The following is a 21,008-nucleotide window of genomic DNA, read 5'->3' on the forward strand; positions in this document are numbered from 1 at the left end:
CAGGGTAGGCTTCCCTGAAGAGATGAGTTTTCAGAGTGCGCCTAAAAGTGAGCAGGGTAGGCGATAGCCTCATAGCTTGAGGTAGGCAGTTCCAGAGGATGGGTGAAGCCCATGGGAAATCCTGGAGACGAGCATGGGAGGAGGAGAAAAGGGAGCTAGAGAGTAGGAGGTCTTGCGAGGAGCGGAGAGTACGGTTTGGGAGGTATTTAGAGACAAGGTCGGTGATATAGTTAGGGGCAGTGTTATGAACGGCTTTGTACATCAGTGTTAGTGTTTTGAATTTTATCTGCTGGGCAATAGGAAGCCAGTGGAGGAATTGGCAGAGAGGGGTGGCAGATACAGAGCAGTTAGTAAGGTGAATGAGTCTGGCAGCAGCATTCATGATGGACTGGAGTGGGGATAGCCTTCGATAAGGTAGGCCAGTGAGGAGGGAGTTACAGTAGTCAAGGCGTGATATAATAAGGGAGTGGATGAGTTTCTTAGTGGTTTCCGAGGTTAGGAACGGTCGTATCTTGGAGATGTTGCGGAGGTGAAGTCTACATGAGTTTGTCAGTGATTGGACCTGGGGCTGAAAGGACAGATTGGAGTCTAAGATTACACCTAGTACCCTTGCGTGAGGGGTGGGACTGATGGTTGTGTTGTTGGTCTTGATGGAGAAGTCGGGGGGGGGGGGGGGGCTGGGCTAGAAGCTCAGTTTTGGAAAGGTTGAGTTTGAGGAAGTGGAGTGACATCCAGTCCGATATGTCACTTAGTAGGCTGGTGATCCGATCTGAGAATGAGGGGGTGAGGTGAGGGGTAGAGAGATAGATTTGTGTGTCGTTGTAATAGAGATGAAGCCATGTGAGTTTATCAATTGGCCAAGGAAGGAGGTGTCGATGGAGAAGAGGAGGACAGAGCCTTGAGGGACCCCGACAGAGAGAGGGAGTGAAGGGGAGGTGGCAGCGTTATAGGTAACACTGAAGGAGCGCTGCGATAGATAGGAGGAGAAACAGGAGAGAGCGGAGTCTCTGAGGCCAAGACAGTGCAGTTTTTTGAGGAGGGGGTGGTCAACCGTGTCAAAAGCCGCAGAGAGGTCAAGTAGTAGGAGTATAGTATAGTGGCCATTGGTTTTGGCGGTTAGTAGGTCATTGGTGAGTTTGAGTAGGGCAGTTTCGGTGTAGTGTAGGGCACGGAAGCCGGACTGTAAAGGGTCGAGAAGGTTGTTGTCGGTGAGATGGGAGCTTAGGTGATTGTAGACTAAGCGTTCTAGGAGTTTAGAGGTAAATGGCAGTAGGGAGATCGGTCTTAGGTTGTTCAGGTCGATAGGGTCCAGGGAGGGTTTCTTAAGTATGGGGGTGATGTGCGCGTGCTTTAGAGGGGAGGGGAAGGTACCGGTGGAGAGGGAAAGATTGAAGATGTGAGTGAGGGAGCATAGGATGGAAGAGGAGGGGGACCGAAGGAGTTGTGAGGGGACAGGGTCCAGGGGGCAGGTGGTGAGGTGGGCTTCAGAGAAAATCTTAGTGACCTCTTTGGTGGTAGTGAGGTCAAGGGAGCAAAGTGTTGAGGGGGTTATTGTGTGAGGAGTGCTAAGTGGGATGGGTGTCTGAGCAGTGGCAAAGTCCGTACGAATTGTGTCAATCTTGTTTTTGAAATGTTTGGCAATCTCATGGGTGGTAAGTGAGGTACTGGGCAGAGGTGGAGGCGCAGAAAGGAGGGAGTTAAAAGTGGAGAAGAGCCGGCGAGGATTGGAGGAGAAGGTATTGATGAGGGTAATAAAATAGGCCTGTTTGGCAGCGTGAAGGGAGGAAGTGTACGTTAAGAAGGCAGATTTGTAGCGGGTGAACGCTTGTTGGGATTTGGTTTTACGTCATAGTCGCTCCAGCGCACGACTATGTCGTTTGAGGTTTCTGGTGTGGTCAGTCTGCCAGGGTTGTAGCGGTCGGGGCCTAATGCTTCATGTTGTTGGGGGTGCGAGTGAGTCTAGAGCAGCTGCAAGCGAGTTGTTGTAGGCAGTAGTGGCTAGGTCAGGGCAGGACAGGGGATGGATGGTGTTGTAGAGTTGGTCAGTTGCAGAGTGGAAGGGAGCAGGGTTCCAATTCCGGAGGTTTCTGCTGGTAATTATTTGGCGTTTGGAGGGATAGGTGTTTGAGGATGAGGAGACGGAGAAGGTGATGAGGTTGTGATCGGAGAGAGGAAAGGGGGTGTTTGTGAGGTTGCAGGGAGTGCAAAGGTCAAGAGTGTTCCCGTCAGAGTGAGTGGAGGACTGTATGCACTGAGTTAGTGCAAAAGAAGAGGTTAAGTGGAAGAGTTGGGATGTAGCCGGGTTATTGATGTTGATAGGGATGTTGAAGTCTCCAAGAATGATAGTGGGTAGCTTAGAGGAGAGAAAGAAGGGTAGCCAGGCGGCAAAGTCATCAAGAAAGCGGGACACAGGTCCAGGAGGCCGATAGATCACTGCAATCCTCAGAGAGATTGCAGAGAATAGCCGGATGTAGTGGGTCTCGAAGGAGGAGAAGGATAGAGAGGGAGGGTTAGGGAGGACTTGGAAGGTGCTCAGTGGTGATAGGAGCAAACCAACCCCACCACCTTTCCGACCACTGGGTCTGGGGGAATGGGTCCAGATGAGACCTCCATAGGAGAGTGCTGCGGGGGAGGCAGAGTCTGTTGCTTGGACCCAGGTTTACATAAAATACATTGTAGTATATATTGGAATACACAGAAATACATTGTAGTATAGAGGAAATGCATACATAGGAACCAGTCTCAACTGACAACCAAGCAAACCTAGCATTTGCCAGAGGTGCTGGGTTGCCTGTAAGAACCAATGAGGTGGTATAAGTTGCTATAAAACCAGCACTGACTATCTTACTGATCTACTGATTCCTGAACTTCAGGCTGTGGAGCACCTATGTATCTTACCCTTGCCTTCCACAATGCAATGCCAGTGCCTCAAAGACCCTATGCTCGAGCTCTCTAACCTGGGGACCGTAACTTTCAGAAAGTTGATAGTAGCTTAACAAAGTTTAGGGGCTGTGGTTGAGGATCACTGAGGTGGGCAAGGTGCAAGCACTCTATGGTTTCTGCTGTACACTTTAATAAAGTGAACCTGAACTTTGCCAACATAGAACAAAGAAACATTTTCACTTGAAAGCCAACCCCACAGCATGTTATATTGACCATTTTTAGTTCCTTTGTTGCTCTGTTCCCCGCTGGAGAAAAAGTCCTGTGTAAATTCAAAATCAATCCAAGTCATAGATTACATAGGGCTGAGGACCCTCTACCGCCTCCATGTGTCAAAATGCATCATCACTGTCAAGTAATAGTCACATTAACCCATACCCAGGAATACTGGGAATTCCTCTTCACTCCTAAGGTGAATGGTTTGGTGAGGGTGGGAAGAAAAATTGAGCATATGCAGAAGGAGGCTGGGCATTATTGCTATTGGGCTGCATGAACAAAGCACAGCTTCATGTTTACATCATTTTAGCACTGGGTATATTACTGGATCACTTTACATAGCTTCTGCCTAAACTCGCTTGAGAACAAGTATGCGTACTTCTGCTGGAAGCCTGGGTAAGTGTAGGGTATACGTATATTCTGTAAAGTGCCTTGTAATATACTGGCAATAAACAAAATACGTTATTTATGAAGTGCACTCACCTAATACAAAGCTCAGGAAGGTGTGATAGCATAGAAGCAGAAGGGTGCAGAGCAAGGCCCGGAAACTGTGATCCGCTGCCCCCTCCTGAAGCTGCATCAGCCCGTAATCCTGCGGGAATACAAATATCATTAGGCATTAATAACAATGTTTCAGGCATTGCCTGGGAGCAGGAAATATCAAATCAAATGAACTATTCAATCAAGCTTGAAAGTTAAGCTTTGCAGAGCACACAGGGAACTCAATTTAATTTAAAATCCAATTAAAAGTCTATCGATAAATAAATATGGCACCTGAAAGAATGGGTACACACATGAGTATACAACAGTACCTCTGTTTTAGACAGAAAAATATTTGTATATGCATAAGTCATCAAACATAGTTCTTTGCCTGTTCTGAAGTGTTCTGTGCTGGACTAAGTGCTTGTCTCCACTGGCGACACATGAGATAGATTTAAAGGAGAAGTACGGCCAAAGCTCATTTGGCTGTACTTCTCCTATGGATCAAAGGAGTGCAGTTCGTTCTGCACCCCTGTGACCCATTTTCATCTGACAGCAGGCTAAAGCCCGCTGTCGGTTGACTTCACAGAGCCGGTCCACTCAGCAAGCCGCCTCCACAGCCCAGCGCTATAGTGAGTGCTGGGGGCAGATTAGAGAGCGGTGACTAACAGTCACCGCTCTCTGCTCAGAGCAGCAAGGGTGTTTGACCACTCATTTCTCACCCTTTAAGCCATCAGATCGATGCTGCATCCACATAGGTAAGTATGATTTAAAAAAAATAAAAAGCCATACTTCTCTTTTAATGTGTTTTTCCCCCCAATATGTAGGTATTCTGCATTTCAGACATTTGTTCCTGAACATATAAGGCCCTACACATGAGTACGACAGGGTACAGTGTTCAGTCTCATCCACCATATTGACTTTTACAGGGTGCAAGCAGTGGGGTTGGACTCTGCACCTGTACCTCCCAGGCGCACTGAAATGCTGGGATTGCATGCACAGAACCTATATACCCCATGTGCAACCTACCAGATTTGGTGAATGTTTTACTGGAACATTGTAAAAGTTTGTTTGTTCATCATTCAATTAAAATTCACATACTCAAAAGAAGAAATTAATTAAAAAAGATTCAGTGACTTCTATGTGAAATGTCACTTCTCAGCATATGGGTATGTTACTAAAAGTATTTTACAAATGTCTATTAAGCATAAGGTGAATTGTCTGGTTTTGGCTAGAGTCCCTCTTTAAAGGACATCTAAACCCAAGAACCAAAAAATTTAATATATTGCAGCATCACCAGCTTTAGCTGTGGAGGCTGCATTTGTTTTCATTTTTCAGGCTTCGAACATCTTCAAAAATAAATCCAACAAGAGCACACTGACCTAGTGTAATAAATTACTTTAATCAGATTAAAATCAATGGAGTGCAGAGGTTCAGCTTAAGTAATGCATGAAGCGTAGAAGCCAGGAGTAACTAACACAGGAAGAGCAGGAGTAAGTACATGGAAAGCAGAGATTAGGGGTAAGTAATGCACACACAGCAAAGGTGCAAGGTAAGTAATACATTGAAAGCAGATATCAGGATCAAGTATCTCAGAGACAGCACAGGTCAGGAGAAAGTAATGCAGAGTGCAAGGGGTCAGGAGTAAGTAACGCAGAGAGAGCAGAGGTCAGGTCAGAAGTAAGAAACAGAGAGCAGAGGTCAGGAGTAAGTAACACAAGGAGTGTAGAGATCAGAAGTAAGTAAAACAAGGAGTGTAGAGGTCAGGAGTAAGTAACACAAGGAGTGTAGAGATCAGAAGTAAGTAACACAAGGAGTGTAGAGGTCAGAAGTAAGTAACACAAGGAGTGTAGAGGTCAGGAGTAAGTAACAGAAGGAGTGTAGAGATCAGGAGTAAGTAACACAAGGAGTGTAGAGGTCAGGAGTAAGTAACACAAGGAGTGTAGAGGTCCGGAGTAATGTAGATGTTGAGCTCTAGATACAACGAGAAGGAAGGAGATAATGCTGGAAATATCTTACCTTGTTACCAGAAAAGCCAACAAACTCTAAAAGTCGCAATATTCTGGTAGGCAGCATCGATAGAGTCTATGAGGAGATCAAAGAAACATCAATATATTAGCAACACAGTACTAAAAAGCTTTAACAAATACATTTTGGATAGCGTACGGGAGGTTAAAATTGTTGTCAGGTTCTGTTAGATGTATGTGCCCTTTTGGGCAGATTTCCTTTCACCTCCTGTCCTGGGAACACAACAGGACGTAAACTGAATTTTCACCAAAATCAGGGAAACTTTTTTTTGCCATCTGTGCCTCATTAATAAGATTTTCCTTCACTTTCTGTCCTGTAGACTCAATAGAAAGTGAGGATATATGTGAGTGAAATCCCATCTCAAGCAAGTCTAGTCCGAGCTGCCGAGCAAGTCCGAGCTGCCATTCAGCCCATGTATACAGGGGCTGGTCCAACAGACCGGGGCAGGGGCATGATTCAGAAAGGTCTGGCAATTGGCTCCCAATCAGCTGACCGGAGTGTTCAGGTGGAGGCACCACCTGCACCCCCCCCTCCCCCCTCAAAACACAATAACACAGTAGGGGAGATTGGATAGTAAGCACAGCGGCTCCTCCTGAGCTGTCAGTTTGTTTTTCGTTCAGCCTGCTGGGTTGAACAGAAAAAAAAAAACTAGTCATGTGTACTGAAGTCAATCTCCCCAACGCGTCGTTAGCCCCTGGCTATCATGTACTAGGCTTTAGACAGTTGTCACAAGAGCAAATGTCCCCATTAGATTTCTGCTATATCCCTGTTTCTGGTGGCAACTGAAAATTTTTGGATTTATCCGCACTTTCATTGGTGATGACAATAGTGATCAGGACAATTAGAGAGAGCTAATCTCCCTAATGAGGACAAAAATATACTATATATACTGTATATCTCAGCAGTCAGTAGTGGGAGAATTGATTTGCAAAGGGGTCCTTAGTAACAGAAATCTTTAGCAGTTTCATGTAACATGTCCTTACTCACTGACTTTCTCTACAGCATGGTTTAATTGACTCACAATTCCACCATCCCTGTGTTACCCCTGGTTCACATATATGCGTCCGTGCGGGCCGTGTTTTTCATGCGCACGAGAGCCATTAATTTGAATGGACTCCTGTGCCCCGTGACACGCAGGGAAAAAGTCCCTGCTCTTCTTCTGAAAACGCAGCCCGCATGGGAACCTCGGTTCCCAGTACGGTTGCGTATTCCTGCCCGCGGGTCCGCATTCCTCTGTACGGGTGGTGCGGCTGCACGGATTTTCGTGCGGATCCATTGCGGCACCACCTGCACATATGTGAACCAAGCCTTAGTGAGCAGCTGCTGCAGGGGAGAGGAGGGAGCACCAACAAGGGCTGAGCCATGGGGGCCTATGGGTGATGTCACAGCTCTCCTTTACACAGGGGAGCCAGAGTTCCTGGGATGTATGATGACATTTTGCCCTAAGTCAGAAACCAGGACGCGACCAAAGAAATGTAAAAGGTTTAAAACAAGCAAATATAATGTACTTTCTATCTACAGTATTTATAAATGTTAGTAACATAAAGATTAAAAATTGTTAATGTTGACTGAGAGAGTTTAGTTCCACTTTAGGTCTCAGAGATCAGCACTATAATGTTGGGAGTGACTGTTATAGCTTTAGGCCATCTCAAGTTGTCCAACAGGAAACGATCTGAAGTTCTTAATACAGTGCCAAGATCAAAGGCTGCACACTACAATAACAATTGAATCCTTGATGGGTAATTAATCCCATGTTTCATCACAGCATGGTTTGATTACCAGCACATTCATAACTACACAATATAAACTGGGCTTCATTACTAGTCCGTCAGGTGATCATATGCAAATATTCCTAATGAAATGGAGGGCACCTCTCCCGGTGTCAACTGACAATGAAGAGATTTGCCCTCACTTTGGAGAGATCTCCTCTCCCTCACTTCCTGCTGTTTCTTCCAGATAGGAAGCAAAGGGAAATCTCTCCATAAAGCCACTGACAAAGAACAAAATAGCAAAGGTATTAACCACTTCTTATGCTATCCAACACTGAGAAAAGTTTTGGAAACAGATACATATTAAATTGGACCTAGATATACAGTTTTTGCTCAAGCTAAGATAATGCCTTCTATGGTGCCTGGTCCATTTGGAAGAAGGTTGTGTACTTTCTAGACACTGATCATCTGATGGGCATACAAAGGACCCTTTAGGACAAGTTCTGTCAGTCAGTTCCATCTCTAAAATGTGCAGTGTACAGCTACAGCAGTGTATGGGGCACTCACACTTTATATGATGGTGGTGCATGAGTAACCAAAGTTTTGGAAAAATAAGGTATGTTCATATGTAAAGAAGGCTGAGCATGCACCAGATGAAAACAAAATAGGATGTTGCCTATTTAATATGACATCTTGTTTTTAAATGACACCTGTCACAAGTGAAGCCATTACTGGCCTCCCCCTTTGGATGTCATGTTAGTCCTCTGACTTCAGTACTGTAAAGGAGATCTGAACTAATGTAACACAGAAGTGACTGATCTCCTACAAGTGGCAGTTACCTGTCATGCTGATCCAATGGTTTCACTGTATTCTGAGTGACAACCCAGAACAGATATGCAGACCATAAGTTCTGGCTTTGTTATTATTATTATACAGGATTTATATAGCGCCAACAGTTTGCTCAGCACTTTACAATATAAAGGGAGACAATACAGTTCAATACAAGAGGGTTAAGAGGGCCTGCTCCTTGGAGCTTACAATCTAAAAGGGAGGGGCTGGTGGTACAAAAGGTAATAAATGTGGGGGATGGACTGGTAGGAGGAATAGAAGATTCCGTTATTAGCTGAAGGCAGGATAAGCTTCCCTGAAGAGATAGGTTTTCAGAGATCACCTAAAAGTGGGCAGAGTAGGCAATAGTCAGATAGATTGGGGTAGAGAGTTCCAGAGGATGGGGGAGGCTCTGAATACGTTCTGGAGATGAGCATGGGAGGAGGAGACAAGGCAGCTAGAGAGTAGGAGGTCATGCGAGGAGCGGAGCGGACAGTTTGGGTGATATTTGGAGACAAGATTGGCTTTATATGTTATTGTTAATGTTTTGAATTTTATTTGTTGGGCAATGGGAAACCAGTGGAGGGATTGGCAGGGAGGGATGGCAGATATGGAACGGTTGGTAAGGTGGATGACAAGATTGCTGGTGTAATTGGGGGTACTTCTCCAACATTAGTGACTACAAAGGTACTGAAGCCAAATAATCAGTATAACCTACCTAGAAGGAGCTTCTGTGTTTCTCTCATGACAGGTTTACTAATGTTCCAGAATAAACCAACCATGTGATCTGTGTAAATACTATATGGATGTAACAGCGTCAATACATTTTACACGCTGGTCTAACCATCATTGAACTACCTTGTGTGTAGTTGGGATTGCAAACCATGCTATTTACGAATTATTACCATGCATGCAAAACTTGAGTTATAAGTTATATCCCTTGTCTGCCAGAGGATGCTATCATAGATGAGTTATTGGATGCCATCTTCATCAAAATGAACTACAGTATAACACAGGGGCTTAGATGCAGAACTCACACAGCTATAGCAGAGTAGGGAGTACTCAGACCGCATAGACTGATGGTGGTACAGGAGCAACCAAAGCTTTGGAAACAGAAATTATGTTCATCTGTGGAGAGACAACTATAACAACCAATTTAGCTTCTCTGGATTACTTTTGAAAGCCTCGAGGGTGAGGTAGCTTGGAATTCAGAAAATTACTGGACCCAGGACAGATATGGCTTCCTTACTGAGCAATACCAACATCAATCTATACCATACATCTTCTGGAGAACTGAGAAAACTTTGTTTCTGGGAGGAAGGAAATCCGAAGACTCAGGATAGATTCTAAATATGATCTTGACATTGAAAAATGATTTATCTCCACTGATTATCCCAACCAGAAAGAAGAGCACATTCATCAGATCCAGTTGTTCTGTTGGAGCTTTGGTAGCATCTGCAGGCACCAAAATATTGAACAAATAATGGATAATACAGTGAAGGAAATAAGTATTTGATCCCCTGCTGATTTTGAATGTTTGCCCACTCACAAAGAAATGATCAGTCTAAAAATCAAACGGTAGGTGTATTGTAACACTGAGACAGAATAGCAACAAAAAATGCAAAATAAATGCATTTCTAACAAATTATACACTGATTTGCATGTTCATGAGAGAAATAAGTATCTGATCCCCTTCACAAAACATGACTTAGTACTTGGTGGCAAATCCCTTGTTGGCAATCACAGAGGTCAGACGTTTCCTGTAGTTGGCACCAGGTTTGCACACATCTCAGGAAGGATTTTGGCCCACTCCTCTTGGCAAATCCCCTCCAAGTCATTAATGTTTGGTGGCTGATGTTTGGCAACTCGAACTTTCAGCTCTCTCCACAGATTTTCAATCGGATTAAGGTCTAGAGACTGGCTAGGCCACTCCAGGACCTTAATGTGCTTCTTCTTGAGCCACTCCTTTGTTGCCTTGGCCCTGTGTTTTGGGTCATTGTCATGCTGGAACACCCTTCCACGACCCATTTTCAATGCCCTGGCTGAGGGAAGAAGGTTCTCACCCAAGATTTGACGGTACATTACCTCGTCCATCGTCCCTTTGATGCGGTGCAGTTGTCCTGTCCCCTTAGCAGAAAAACACCCCAAAGGAGAATGTTTCCACCACCATGTTTGACAGTTGGGATGGTGTTCTTGGGGTCATAGGCAGCATTCCTCCACTTCCAAACACGGCGAGTTGAGTTGATGCCAAAGAGCTCGATTCTGGTCTCATCTGACCACAACACTTTCAATCAGTCCTACTCTGCATCATTCAGATGTTCAGTGGCAAACTTCAAATGGACTTGGACATGTGCTTTCTTGAGCAGAGGGACCTTATGGGCACTGCAGGATTTCAATCCTTGTCAGCGTAGTGTGCTACCAATTATTTTCTTGGTGACTGTGGTCCCAGTTGCCTGGAGATCATTGACAAGATCCTCACGTGTAGTTCTGGGATGATTCCTCACTGTGCTCATGATCACTGACACTCCACGAGGTGAGATCTTGCATGGTACTCCAGACCTAGGGAGACTGACAGTTCTTTTGTGTTTCTTTCATTTGCAAATGATTGCACCAACTGTTGTCACCTTCTCACCAAGCTGCTTGGCGATAGTTTGGTAGCCCAGTCCAGCCTTGTGTAGGTCTACAATCTTGCCCCTGACATCCTTGGACAGCTTTTTGGTCTTTGCCATGGTGGAGAGTTTGGAATCTGATTGTTTAATTGCTCCTGTGGACAGGTGTCTTTTATACAGGTAACAAAATGAGATTAGCAGCACTCCATTTAAGAGACTGCTTCTAATCTCAGCTTGTTACCTGTATGAAAGACACCTGGTAGCCAGAAATCCTGCTGAATGATAGGGGATCAAATACTTATTTCCCTCATAAACATGCAAATCAGTCCTAATTTGTTAGACATGCATTTCTTTTGAAATTTCTGTTGCTATTTTGCCTTTCAGTGTTACAATACACCTACCGTTCGATTTTTAGACTGATCATTTCTTGAGTGGGCAAACATTCAAAACCAGCAAGGGATCAAATACTTATTTCCGTCACTGTACATATTTTTCTTCCTTAGGGCTGTTGCACCCTTCAGTATCTATATCTTTGAGGATCTGGCAGAATAGATAGACTCATTATGCTCCTGGCACACATGTAGTCTACCAGATACAATGATGGACTAAGTTCAGAAGATGTGACCTAGCAGTACACCATTAGGAGCTAGATAAGTCACCAGTGAAGAGAACAAGCATCAGTAGCCCCAAGACCCCTGGCATATGTTGCTTTACAAAAGTCTGCCAGAGGTCTTCACACCTAGTACATTAGGAGTCTGGAAACCCAGCACATAGAGGAGCAACCTTTCATGGCACTCACTTAAGACAGCCTTTCCACTGGGCCATACCATGCTGCTAATGTCACTTATCCCATCCCTTAAAAACCGCAGGGACCACAAACACCGGTATGGGTGAGCAGGGATATTAAAACATATCCATGTTCCTCTACTCAAGCATAACCTTGGAATATTATAATGGTGGATAACGGATGAAACCAAGCTTGATATTACAGTTTTTTGTAGGTGCTTGGAAATTAACCCATTGGTGGGATATCTGTGCTTGAGTTCCTGGGTCTGTACATCTTCTGTGCCAAATAAAAGCAAGTCTCAGTTTCGTTATAGCATTGTGTTGGAACACACAAAGTTACATCTAAAACTCACAAATAGACAGAACAGTGTAAGGAATTATGGCAGAATGTTTCCACAATTGGAGTATGGAAGCCATATAGGAAGCTACAGACTTCTCATATGCCCACCAAGTTTTACTTGTGGACTGACCCTTCAAGTACATCAAGCTGCAAGGACTTAAGAAATGATTACTGGATTACTGGATTGGACTATTGTATTATTTTTCTATGACCTGCTAATGTTTAAAAGTTATAAAAGTCACTAATTTCTACCTTCCAAAAAAAGTCACTCACAGACTGCCAACACCACAATGTAGTATCTTTCTAAGGAATGAAGACAGAACACATTCCCTACTTGAGTCCCCCCCCCCCCACCCATGAAACAGCGTGCAGGCAAAATGTATTTCGAATCAGTGACAGATTCTTCCATTGAATGATGTACAAGTAAACTAGAAACACATTTTTGGATGATGACATTAAAAAAAATGTTATAAGAACACTCCTATGTCATTATATTTAATATTTTTATTCTAGAGCCGAAAGCAATGGATGTGACATTTGCCCCAATCAGTGAGTCATACATTACTCATAAATGATGTGTATATAACTTCATACCAGATTGAATGCTCCAACACCCAGCTTCACTCCACCTTCAAAGTGACAATGGCTGTCTCCTTTCAGGTAATTAGCACACTTCTGTAGATTATCCAGCTCCCTTAAAAAAAAAAAAAAAAAGTTAAAGAAGTCCACTTTTAAAACCTTAGCTCCTTTAATATTTTCAAGCAAGTCAAGCAAGAATACAATCTTAATTGTTAACAATTTGTCTTTCTCCCAGCTGTCTTTTGAAAATTCTACTGGGAATTTTACTGGGTCCAACCAGCTGAAATTTCCTAATAAAGTAATCTGCAGCTGTTAAGCTCCCTGCACATGAATTTACATCAGAGAAGGCCTCTTCAGCATCCATTTATTGGTACATGCTCCCCAAGATCACACTCATCTGACAGGCAGGGATCAGTAAGGAGCATGTACATTTAAAGGGTTGATAAGGATATCCTCTATATAATGTCTGGAAAGATTTTCTGCTTGTCTCAATCCCATTACCATCAGTACATTTCCTTTAATGCCTGCTTCTACACAAGTCATTAACGGCATAATGATGAGAAGGAACAAAACAGTTGTTTTTACCAAAAAAAGCTGCACATATGACTTAAATTAAACCTTGACAGTGTAATAAAACAGAATAAGCCATCAACACTGTCAAAGTGCAGGCAATGAAGTGTGACAGGCTCCACTATCCAGGAGTGGAATATACACAAACGCCAGTATAATTCACCCAGAGACACAGGGACTATAAATACCGTCCTAATGACAAGAGCATATCTAAGTGTTGTGTGGAGTTTATTTATTTATTTCAGGTACTTATATAGCACCGTCAATGTACACAGCGCTTTACATATATATTGTACATTCACATCAGTCCCTAACCCTCAAGGGGCGTAAAATCTAAGGTCCCCAACTCACATTCATACTTACACACACTAGGGCCAATTTAGACAGGATCAGGGGTGGACTGACAACTCATTGGGGCCCCCAGGCAATATGGCATCATGGGGCCCCTGTGTCCTTGCCCACACTCAAAGCACACCCAAAAAAGCCTATACAAAGCATCAGGGGCATTTCATGGGGCCCCCTACTGACCCCAGGCCCTCGGGCAGTGCCCAAGTGCTCGAATAGTCAGTCCGCCCCTGGACAGGATCCAATTCACCTAGCAGCATGTCTTTGGAGTGTGGGAGGAAACTGGAGTACCTGGAGGAAACCTACGCAGGCACAGGGAGAACATGCAAACTCCAGGCAGGTGGTGCCATGGTTGGGATTTGAACCGACGACCCTAGTGCTGCCAGGCGGCAGTGCTAACCATTTAGCCACTGTGCTGCCCTAGTTAAAAACCTTTTATTTTTGTTTTGGACAGAGTGGAGATGGATTAGAATCCCTCTCAGGTTTAATTGCCGTTAGCAATAATAGCATGAAAAATTTGACAGTTTGGTTGTACCCACAACGTACAACAAATCATGCTATAGATGGTTCGAATCTTCGCTGGCCCTGCTGAACCTGCCGATATCCTAATCACCTATGGTTGGCTTTAACTTGTGAGTAGCTTGGAAATACAGTATAGGGTAGTAAGCTACTAACTAAATAATTGCATTAAATTTACCTTTATTAAGACAAAAAGGGGTATATACAGTATATATATATATTAGGAAGGGTGAGCCGCACATATGTGTGTCTAGTTCTGGTTCAGGGTGCAAACAGCTAGCAGATTCCACTCTGTGATCAGACATATAATTACAAAAGCAATGTATGCTTTATTTACTTTGCAGCAAAACGTTTTAGTATAACCACATGTCATTTATATGGAAATGTGGCAGCACCCAAATATTGTAGAGTTCCCCTTAAGTTTTAACATTTCTAACAGCATCTGTTTGAAAAGTAAAGTTATCAGCTCAATTCCCCCTTCCCTTATTTCCTGTGTAACAATGTGTTCTAGTCTGCACCTGGTACCCTTATTTTCAGCTGAAGAGAGTTTATCTATCTATCTGTGAAAACACAAGGTCATATTCTGCACTGTTTAGAAAGTATTTTGAATGTACAGAAAATGAAAGAGGAAACATATGCATTGTGACGTAATTGTTGATATGTACACCCTGTGACACGCTTTTCAAGGCACTTAGCTGGCAGACATGAGTCCTTACTAAGTCTCTAGCAGCGCTGGTTAATAAAAAGTTTGTTTTTCCTCAAGTTCGTGTCCGGAGTTTCACCTGGTATTCCCAAAGTTGCCATTACAGAAACATACTGAATGACTGTTTCATGTGTCCCCACTCTTTATCAGGATCAAAACTTTTCAGGCTTCTGAATCTGAAAAGGATAGGTGAGGATGCCTGAAAATGGTCATTCAGTGCATTCCTATGTACCTGATAAATGTTGTTGCACAATAAAACTTTGCAGCAAAGAAAAGAAGGTGTGTAGCATTTTTTGAAGATATATATATATATATATATATATATATATAAAAAAATATATATGATAGTGACAAAACAGCAACATGTCACGGTGTAGAGAGAATTTGGTGTCCCCCAGGGTTGTCATCAATGCAGATTGAGGGGTTCCAGGATATGTGTCTCATTAGGAGAAAACTGGTCTTTCAGATTTTCCAGGATTGGCAAATCCTGTATTGGGACCTGGAGTTCAGGGGCTTTGCAGGTTGAGTAGGATGAAGCCTCCAACCCTGGGTCCACGGTTTGATGGTGACCAACCCTGGGTCCCAGTTTTGACAACTTATTGTACAGAAGCTGAGCAAAGTTCAGGACTCCACCCTCAGGAGAAGACTGTTGTGCTGCCGGACTGCAACAGATACAGGACCACACTAGAGGTGGGGTGTCTGCTTGCACTGACCATGCCAACACCTGCCGATACAGTTGCTGCAGGTCCAGTGTGTAAAGACCATCATGTTCTGGACTGACAGACTGCATTCTATTAGGCTGAGAGACAAACACACAGTATATATGATTATCTTAAAGTAAACCAATACTGAGGGAAGCATGTAGGCTGCCACTGCTGACCTCCTTGTGAGAGTTCCAGTTACCTGTCTATTTCTGTAAAATTTTGTGCCAGTGACCAGCAACAAACAAAGCAAGTGAAACCAGTGCAAAAAGTCATAACTCTGCATTCTTGTTGAAGGCCAGTATCTCAAAAATACTGGAATGAATTAGCATGGAAGCCAAAGAATGGATCAGCGTGGAAGCCAGGCAACTAGCATTTTAATAAGGATAGCGCAGCAATGGAATTGGTTTCCTTCATAGTGGGACTCCAGCCAATGATACATGAGGTTCCTCCTGTTTGCAAAAGTGAAAGAACACATCCCCAGGCACCCTTTTAATTTCCATGTTCCAGAAAGGGAGCTGGCTTTTGAATGGTGTAGTCTTTAGCTATGCAGCCTGCCCAACAGTAACTTGATTACATACTATCAGACCTGCTTTTGGAATAGTAATCAAGAAACTATGCTGCACAGCACAGCTAAATTCTGTACCATTCATTGGCCAGCAGGGTGGAGCATGCTCCTGGAAAGGGTTGCCAGGGATGCGTTCTTTAACTTGGATTTATCAATCCTTATCACTTTCACTTTCTGATCTCAGTGCATTTGAATAGGTGGCCAGAAAGGAGGATATTGAGAGAGCGAGATGAACTGCAGACACAGGCATAAAGGAAACTAATATAGATATGGATCTCTGGAATGATTCTAAAGTATTTGTGGGGACTAAATGTACACAGAATTTTAAAGAAACAGGATGAAACAATCGAAACGTAAAGCATATGTGTAATTTTTTTTTTTTTTTCAATTTAGTTTAGATACAAATTTTTTTTTTTTTTATAATAGCCCCCTAACTGTTCTGATAGGAAGTTTAGGAAAATGGGGAGGGGGAAAAAGATAATGCATCAGGCAGAAGATCTAACTCTTCCCCACTCTGACTAAATTAAATCAAGCTTTGGCTGGAGTTCCACTGAAATAACATCATCTACTTGTGTAACGTTTTACTTTGTCCCAGAGCAGGGTAATACTCACTTGTACTTGTCCCAGAGCAGGGTAATACTCACTTGTACGTCTGGTAGCTGTTCCTGACCTTGATTCCACCCTTGATAAAACTGACCATGTTCTCATCCTGCAGTAATTAGAAAAAAATAATTATTCTGCAGCATTAATTGTAATTTTCTATTTTGATTACATAAATTTACTGGGGAATTTCTTAATCAGCAATTAAAGTCACTGAACTTAAATACTCCAAAACTAATACTGAAGGAAATATGTAGGCTGCCACTGCTGATTTCAAAATTTGGATTGCCTGGCTGTAGTGTTGGTCCTATGGCTTCCAAACTTTGAGTCACGAACCTGGAACAAATATGCAGGGAGTGAAGCTAGAGCAAAGTCAGGATTCCTGATCTAGAAATTTGATCTGGATCAGGCAAAACAAAAACATAGAAGCCCTTGTCTTAGCTTGGCAGCCAGACAACTAGCATTTTCAGAAGGTGAGCAGAGGTTGCCCACATATTTCTCTCATTTAAGTATTTTTACAATAGGTCAAAACAGATGAATTCTGCAGACTGTAGTTTGTTATAACCAAACGGAGCTGATATCTGACTGGCTGCAGTGCTAGTAGGTTGCTATGCCCCACTGCATACTGTCATATGAATATTCCCCGGAGGCAGGTGGTGGCCTGTTGGCTTGTACAGCAGGGGTGTATTGCCCAGTGCAGGGTATGGAAGAAAGAAGCAATAAAGGATCATGAACCTTCTGCAAGCTGGTCACATGACTGCTTCCTCTTATGGTAACATGTGACATACTTGTTTATTACCCAGTGACCATGTCATTCTGTATATTCTTACTACATATAGTGGTCATGCAGCATTGGATTGATTAAAGCTGAACTCCAGCATACAGTAAAGGAAATAAGTATTTGATCCCCTGCTGATTTTGAATGTTTGCCCACTCACATAGAAATGATCAGTCTGTAAATCGAATGGTAGGTGTATTGTAACACTGAGAGACAGAATAGCAACAAAAAATTCAAAAGAAATGCATGTCTAACAAATGATGCACTGATTTGCATGTTCATGGGGGAAATAAGTATTTGATCCCCTTCACAAAACATGACTTAGCACTTGGTGGCAAATCCCTTGTTGGCAATCACAGAGGTCAAACGTTTCCTGTAGTTGGTCACCAGGTTTGCACACATCTCAGGAGGGATTTTGGCCCATTCCTCCTGGCAGATCCTCTCCAAGTCATTAAGGTTTGGTGGCTGATGTTTGGCAACTCGAACTTTCAGCTCCCTCCACAGATTTTCAATCAGATTAAGGTCTGGAAACTGGCTAGGCCACTCCAGGACCTCAATGTGCTTCTTCTTGATCCACTCCTTTGTTGCCTTGGCCATGTGTTTTGAGTCATTGTCATGCTGGAACACCCATCCACGACCCATCTCCAATCCCCTGGCTGAGGGAAGAAGGTTCTCACCCAAGATTTGATGGTACATTGCCCCGTCCATCGTCCCTTTGATGCGGTGCAGTTGTCCTGTCCCCTTAGCAGAAAAACACCCCCAAAGCAGAATGTTTCCACCACCATGTTTGACAGTTGGGATGGTGTTCTTGGGGTCATAGACAGCATTCCTCCTCCAAACACAGCGAGTCGAGTTGATGCTCGATTTTGGTCTCATCTGACCACAACACTTTCAAGCAGTCCTCCTCTGCATCATTCAGATGTTCAGTGGCAAACTTCAGACGGGCCTGGTCATGTGCTTTCTTGAGCAGAGGGACCTTGTGAGCACTGCAGGATTTCATTCCTTGTCGCGTAGTGTGTTACCAATTGTTTTCTTGGTGACTGTGGCCCCAGCTGCCTGGAGATCATTGACAAGATCCTCACGTGTAGTTCTGGGATGATTCCTCACTGTTCCCATGATCATTGACACTCCACAAGGTGAGATCTTGCATGGTGCACCAGACCTAGGGAGACTGACAGTTGTTTTGTGTTTCTTCCATTTGTGAATGATTTCACCAACTGTTGTCATCTTCTCACCAAGCTGCTTGGCGATAGTTTGGTAGCCCAGTCCAGCCTTGTGTATGTCTACAATCTTGTCTCTGAAATCCTTGGCAGCTCTTTGGTCTTTGCCATGGTGGAGAGTTTGGAATCTGATTGTTTGATTGCGCATGTGGACAGGTGTCTTTTATACAGGTAACAAAATGAGATTAGCAGCACTCCCTTTAAGAGACTGCTTCTAATCTCAGCTTGTTACCTGTATGAAAGATACCTGGTAGCCAGAAATCCTGCTGAATGATAGGGGATCAAATATTTATTTCCCTCATGAACATGCAAATCAATGCATAATTTGTTAGACATGCATTTCTTGTGAATTTTTTGTTGCTATTCTGTCTCTCAGTGCTACAATACACCTACCATTCGATTTTTAGACTTATCATTTCTTTATGAGTGGGCAAACATTCAAAATCAACAGGGGATCAAATACATATTTCCGTCACTGTAGGTAAATATTGTATAGATACAACAGGCCTGTGTATTCTTATTTCAGTCTTGTGTATTTCCTCCAAATCCATACACGGATAGCCATACGGTACATGGTTTGATTTTCTTTCGTTTAGATTGAGACAAAATCAATCAATCCCCACACCTACCTAGGGTGACCAATCTTGTATCTGCCCCCTTCTGTAGTTTTTTGCAGATGGCCTGTAGTAACCAGGGTCCCTCCCACAAATATGCCTTTTGTACAAAATTATGTCACTGCTACATTTACAAGGTAATATCTGGGTTTGCAAAGGCATTGGATACAAAGTGGATTTACAGCCTTTTGATTATTGAGGAAAATATATAAATTAAAGTTTTTTTTCCAACATTCCCGTTTGCCACAGCCTTACCAATATCAACACCATTTATTGGCATTAGTTGATGTGATGAGTACCAGTGGAACCCACTAGCACTAAGGACATTCAAGAATTATTACTGGGATCTAGCCTCTCTTTATTCAAATGACTATTAGTGTAAGGTGTAAGGGAAGACCTTGCTCCATATGACCAGCTGGCCTATCCTGGTTCTCTTCTGACGGCTCACATTTTCATTTGAAACCTCTCTGCAGAAACACAGCCTATGCAGGTGATACATTCACCATGTGATTTAAAGATTCCCAGGTATAGATATATTATACAGCGTGGACCAGTGTAACTATGTATAAAATATCCATACCAGGTCCTCATGGTAAAGTATATCTAAACCTAACACCAAAAATGTAATATATTGCAGCCTACCAGCCCTTAGATGTGGTAGCTGCATTAGTTTGTTTTTTTAGGCTAAGCAACATTTCTGTATGTACAGGAAATACTTGTTAGTCCTGCCAGAAATCTTCAGTCCTTGTAGCTTTCTGTGTAGTAGACTGAAAGCTCAAGCAGTGTTACCTGCCTTCTCAGCTATCTTCTGTGACCAACATTTGCTCCAAAGACATGCTGGTAGGTGAACTGGCTCCTGTCGAAATTGGCCCTAGTATGTGTATGTATGAATGGGAGTTAGGGACCATAGATTGTACGCCCCTTGAGGGTTAGGGACTGATGTGAATGTACAATATATATGTAAAGCGCTGCGTAAATTGATGGCGCTATATACGTACCTGAAATAAAATAAATAAAAAATAAACATTTCCCCCTTCCTCTCAATGTAATGGAAATTAGGGGAAGGAGGTATTTGTAGCCCAAATCAGAAGAGCAGGCTAGTGTGACAACTTCAGAGATACAGTACGGTGAGTGAGAGTTGTCACCCAGCAACAGGGTACTATTGGATGAATCGCTGGGTGAGAATAAAGGATAATATTTAAAAAAAAAATGAACACAGCAACGATAGCTAATGCAGGCCATACATAGGTCGAATTCTAAAGGAATTTTCTCTAGGAATTTGGAAATTTCATGCATTTTGTAATCCAATGGTGCCACCATTGGTTTCGAAATTTAACCAACCAAGCCTTTAATTTCAAAAGAAATTTTGTGGCCAAGACTAATTATCTTTTCTTTGCTGGTCACATTACATTTCTCGCACGATTCTCCCATCATTGATTAGAAATTTGTTCGTTTTTCAAAAAATTTCCAACATGCCCTATCACTCAAATTCGATGGTCGCTCGAAACTCGGCCATTGTTGTGGCCCACTAATGGCTCTAAATTCGAACAAAAATTCTTAGAAGAGATTTTAAAAAGAAAAATATGTTTTGGAATTCGACCCGTGTATGGCCGACTTAAGGGCTGGTAAGCTGAAATATATTACATTTTTGGTTTTTTGGCCTATTAACACTTTAATTTGACACATTGCTCTTTGCTTGGAGTTTAACATGGTTTGAAATGCTGAAGGCTTTTTACCTACATTCTATGCATGAAAGTAAAAACCTTCAGTGTGCAGGTTCCCCCCTCAGCCCCTCCCCCCCCAATACTTACCTAAGCCCGATCCACAAAAGCAGCAGCTCTCCCGGGTCTCTCCCTCTCCTCATTAGCTGAGACA

The 21,008-nt window shown here is 43.1% G+C and overlaps 1 protein-coding gene across 3 annotated transcripts in view; it reads right to left on the bottom strand.

Moving 5' to 3' along the window:
- Nucleotides 1-21,008, bottom strand: part of TTC39A (tetratricopeptide repeat domain 39A) — a 115,257-nt gene that overhangs the window by 44,531 nt on the left and 49,718 nt on the right. For all 3 annotated transcript variants that reach the window (XM_089684462.1, XM_089684461.1, XM_089684463.1), the window contains 4 exons: nucleotides 16,566-16,630; nucleotides 12,531-12,630; nucleotides 5,656-5,721; nucleotides 3,640-3,748 (listed from right to left, as the gene is read on the bottom strand). In XM_089684462.1, the coding sequence (XP_089540588.1) occupies nucleotides 3,640-3,748; nucleotides 5,656-5,721; nucleotides 12,531-12,630; nucleotides 16,566-16,630 (340 nt within the window). The remainder of the gene's footprint in view (nucleotides 1-3,639; nucleotides 3,749-5,655; nucleotides 5,722-12,530; nucleotides 12,631-16,565; nucleotides 16,631-21,008) is intronic.

The sequence above is a fragment of the Staurois parvus genome, unplaced genomic scaffold (assembly GCF_062004578.1).
Source record: "Staurois parvus isolate SC_StPar_1 unplaced genomic scaffold, SC_StPar_1.0 ptg000347l, whole genome shotgun sequence".
NCBI classification, from domain to species: domain Eukaryota; kingdom Metazoa; phylum Chordata; class Amphibia; order Anura; family Ranidae; genus Staurois; species Staurois parvus.